Here is a 5,238-nt window from a genome sequence, read left to right on the forward strand (position 1 = left end):
ATTACAAAATAAGAAAACAAAAGATGAAAACAAAAGCGCAAATTGAGTGTGACAAAAGGGTTTTAAAGTGTCGTTCTTACTGCACTGCTGAAGTGATTTGTTATTCTGAGTTTTGATTTGTTAGTTACCAAGGATGGGCCCGAAATGGATGTGCACAAGGTAATATTAACTGGATAATTTTAAAAATTGATCATAAATAGTTTTAGAAGATAGATGTTTATTTAAGAAAAAATATAAAATGGAAAAGAGAAACATAAATTGCCTGCTTTGCAAATAATTTTAGCCGCGGATTTGCACGATATGGATTAGCACATAAAAAAATTATTTAAATTATCAAAGAAAAAATTTTAATAGATAATTTTTAACACGGATTTGCCCGAAATGGATTTGCACATGGAAAAATTAAGAAAGAAAAAATTTTAGCAGATAATTTTAACCACGGATTTGCCCGAAATGGATTTGCACATGGAAAATTGTATAAATTAATAAAGAAATTTTTAGCAAACAATTCTAACCACGGATTTGCCCGAAATGGATTATATATATATATATATATATATATATATATATATATATATATATATATATATATATATAGAGAGAGAGAGAGAGAGAGAGAGAGAGAGAGAGAGAGAGAAAGCGCACAATATAAGTTTGTATTTTTTTTTCAGATAAAGAATAATTTTTTTCTGAATTCTTAGTTTAAAATATCGCTCTCGTAACTTATAATAAGCTTATTCAAAATTAGGCTCTCGAAACAGAAAAAATAAAATCCGATTATTAAATCGAAATTATTTAGGATATTAGCTTTTTTTCCGATCCGTACATTTGGCCAAATTGACAATATTTATTTCTTGAATATGGGATATGTATGAGTATAAATTTACAATAACTGGCAAAACTCTAAACAATATATATTTACAGAAAAACATTTTTAACGTTACCTATTTAAAATTAATAGTATTTGATATTTACTTGATAGTCTTCAAATACACTCATATCTACTTTAATTTCCAGCCATCGATCAACTTCAAGACTGAAATCTTTATAATCTGTAAAAATTGAAGACAGTTATACTATTATTAGTAATAAAATCAGTTTCAATGGTATTTTTAAAATTATTTCATATTTTATTGATTATTAAATTTATTTCATCAGAAATTTTTTAATTTATTTAAACCTGAAATAATGATATGAAATAATGACCTGAATGAAAACCTGAAAATTGTTTTAAATAAGAAAAGTTTAAATAAGAAAAGAATATATAGATATTTTAATGCATTTATGTGTGCTAAAAATTGACTCTAATTTTTCCAGGTTGTGAGTAAGCTGAATTTGGCGAGGTATCCTAATGGTAGGGCAGCCAACTTTTTATACTTTTTGTAAAAATTTATTCTAGTGATGCCTAGGTTTGTGTTTTAATGTATCATTTCTTATTCATTTGAACTTATTTTTCCCAACTACATATAAATGATTTTAAAGTTCATATGCAAAGCCACTTTGCTCTAGCTCTTTCGTGATGAGGCTTTTAAAATGCTGGCGAAGTTACCAAACTTCTGAATGCTTTGGTTTTTGAACGTCTACCACTCCATAAAATATTTAGCAAAAAGCGTTGTAGTTGGCAGATCTGTAATGGTTAATTTAGGTCTAACGAGGTGGAAAAAAAGATAAATAATACTGAGAAACATTTTTGTTTCGCTGCATGAGATTTTTCTAAGCAAAACTTAGATACTTTTGCATCAAATCTGCAATCAGTTTCTCTCATTTACAAGCTAAATTTCTATGTAATTCAACAGTATCATTCACACCTGGAATATTGTTTTTATTATTTACCCAAGGGTGTCACTATTTCACTAATACGGTAGGCGTAGTAACTTGATACATTTCAGTTTATGATTCTTGTTTTAAGTATTACTTTCAAAGGAGCAAACAAGTGCATAGATACAGGAGTTGGATAAAAAATATTGACTCACTTTCGATACTAATCTATGAAAACAATCTTACTTTTTGCAGTTAATGTTTTACAAGATTTAACATAACAAAACTGTTTGTACAATTTGAAATATCATACTAAAAGCTTTCAGACACGTCGTTTTTTTACTAAGCAAAATTCTGATTTGCAAATTTTGATAAGAAGAGCAAGTTAAGTCCTTGACGCAGAATTTTTCTTAAACTTATTTTTATTTTTTTTTTTCATTAGTTTGCTTCAAAACAAGTAAAAATATTTTATTCAACATTTTAATAATGTATGGTTATTAGTTAAAGAAAGAAATCTCTCTTTTTCTATGTTGAAGGTAAAATCGTTTCTTAAAAAATGTGCGCATATTTTCAGTTATTAAGATATAAGATAAACAGCTTCATTGAAATACATTGATAAATTTTTAAATATGAATAAAAAGCATTTTTTTTTCAAATTTCTTTTTTTAGATATTACATAATTTAGCACTAATATAATTCAGATAGTCTAACAGATTTTTAGGGTGACCATAAAATTATTTTGAAAACATTATTTCAATAGAAAAATATACCGTTCCGGCAGTATTATTAGGAAAATATTTTGTTATTAGGAAAATATTTTGTTTAATAAAATAAGTTCAAATAGTTATCACTAGGCAACACTGACTATTAAAATCTATTTAGCAAAATTGCAAATGTAGCCAACTTTCGTATTTTTAATATGACATAGTCTATAGACAAAATTTGCGCATACATTTGACAATGTTTTTGTAGAATCTTCTTAACCTGCACATGTTTCTTCTAGTGGTACTATGTGTCGAAATTTTAAATTATTTAAACTCGATGCATTTTTCTCTAAAATGCATTGTTCTAATAATAACAATGCAGCAAATACCACATTTTTCTCTCATATCAGGTAGTATTTACAATCTACGTTTAATATGAATCAATCATTTATGGGACACCCTCTATGTTTTAACCCGTTTTGTCCCTACTTTATATGTTGAAATGATGCAAGAAGTGGTTTTAGGAAAAAGGGGGCATAATACATTATCGAAATTAATTGGTTTTTTTACTGTTAGAGCATTCAGAAAGTCTTTAATAGATCAAAAAGTACTTGCTCCTTTTAATTCTAGATCTAGTCAGAAATAACTAAATCATTGTGGTATCTGAGAATCTATTAATTCACCCAGATAAATAAAAATTCGAAAAAAGTTTCCCACCACAATGAATGTCTTTGAAAATAGGAACTGTGCTAAATATATGAAGCTGGGCGTTAACCGGTTAAGAGAAAGCAGATTACAATTTTTGTATTTTCTAGGCGCTTGAGATACTCGGATGTAGTTTGGCGTCATTGTGTTGTCATTCTCAAGAGATCTGTCCCAATAAGCATAGAAGTGCAAGCATTTGAATGAATGCATTCTTTTTGAGAAATATTTTGTTGTTCGCAACAGAACTTCTAGCGCTGTTTCACTGTTCTTAAGGATATCTTTTATAAATCAAACACCACCTGAAAGAAAGTTTATAGGTATTAGCAACATCTATTTCATATATACTAAATAAATTAAACTACATTTAAAATTTTATTAACCACCTTCATGAGTTGGCAGCTGATACAAGTCGACCAGCGGTCTCTCAACATTATTATCTGATAATAAGTTAAGTACAGGGCTGCCAACTTTTGGGAAAATTAATTTTGGTGGTAGCTAAGTTGATGATTTTATGTATCATTCCGCTTTTGTAAATTGGATTTGCTGTTATTTTCACACCACTACAAGTAAATGATTTAAGAGTTTATCTGAAAAGCTTTTTTGTTCCTACATTCTTTTTAGTAAAGCATAAAAATATTACAAGGCAAACTTTAATAATATCTTCAGCAAACAATTATTAAATTAAAATATTACACTTAGCCCAGTGGTAGCATTTTTCATATTGGAAGGTATACTATCTTCAGGGAATAGAACCGGAGGTGAACCGGGCTCAAATCTCAGCGATGGCAGCGAATTCACATGCATGCATTTTTTCTTTTGATCGCCATGTTAGATTCGTAAATAGGCACGTGTACAAGTTTGTATTTTTTGTATGTAAAATCTACATAACTTTTAAACTATTAGCCTGATAATCTCGTAAATGGTTTCATTCAATTTAGAGTACGAAATGCATCGGAAACAATGCCTGTTTAGAAAAAAATTCAATCTTCCCTCTCAGATCACTCCCATTTCCATCTAAAAAGAGAGAAGGGTATAAAAGATAGTACGTGACAGGGTTCATACGCAAATGGAAAAAAATTTATAATATATATTTTTTATATTATTATGATTGTAGCTACTGGTATATTTTATTTTCTCTAAGTAAACTTGTTATAAAATTTCTTTAAAACTTTTCTGACAAATCTCGATTAGTTTTATTTCATACGTACAAGTTCTTTCTGTCTATTTTACGTTTGGGCTACATTTTCTATTTATTCTGGGTCTTCGGTCTTATTCCACTGTCCTGAGAACTATAACAACCTTTAAGGAGTGTTAATCTGTAACACTGGAACTTGGATTCTATTAATTATTTCCTCATTTTCTATTGTAAATTTTCAAAAAAAAATCTGCAAATGAAGTTGTATTTGAATAGTCAGTTTGTATTAAGAACGAATTACAAGATAAAATAAAATGTGAGACTTGAAATAGTTGCTCTTAATACGAATAATATTGTAAGATACGATAGCTAGAACGAACATCGACAGCATTTAGTGAGTATGTGACGTCATAATTTCTCCTCTCCGAAGAAGAAAATAAGTCCCCAGGAAGAACAAACCTTGCAATTCTTTATAGTGATAATTTTCGATCTTAGCAGATAAGTCTTTCCAGTTCCATTGCATATGGCCGTGTCTTGTAGATGAGTAACCACATTCATGTTGATTAAAAGTACATAGCTCGGATGCATTATCTGAAACTATATTCATAAAGTCAAAACTTATTTTCAATCAAAACTTAGTAAATATGAACAAAAAATCTGTATATCTAAGCAAGTATTTATTATAAAAAATTATATTTACGTATTTAAAAAATTATAATAAAAAAATATTTGTTCAAACAATTACACACATACACTATCTACCAATAAGTAATCGGACACCTATGCAAATGACTATAACAGCGGCCCTGATATACATCACGCCCTCCTGATGTGGATTGGGACCCTTGGTCCCCATTCATGGTAAGCTCAATGCCGATGCCTACTGCACTATTTTGGATGACAATGTGCTTCCTACGTTGTGGCAATTTTACGGGA

General features: G+C 29.0%; 1 protein-coding gene across 1 annotated transcript in view; it reads right to left on the reverse strand.

Moving 5' to 3' along the window:
• LOC147808551 (uncharacterized) overlaps positions 1-3,311 on the reverse strand; it is a 29,446-nt gene extending 26,135 nt beyond the window's left edge. The window contains exons 1-2 of the mRNA XM_087162611.1: positions 3,260-3,311; positions 976-1,052 (exon numbers count right to left, since the gene is read on the reverse strand). Of these exons, the coding sequence (XP_087018737.1) occupies positions 976-1,052; positions 3,260-3,311 (129 nt within the window). The remainder of the gene's footprint in view (positions 1-975; positions 1,053-3,259) is intronic.
• Between the last annotated feature and the right edge of the window lie 1,927 nt (positions 3,312-5,238).

The sequence above is a fragment of the Parasteatoda tepidariorum genome, chromosome 5 (genome assembly GCF_982258835.1).
Source record: "Parasteatoda tepidariorum strain Cologne lab strain chromosome 5, Ptep-v5.0, whole genome shotgun sequence".
Taxonomy (NCBI): Eukaryota; Metazoa; Arthropoda; class Arachnida; order Araneae; family Theridiidae; genus Parasteatoda; species Parasteatoda tepidariorum.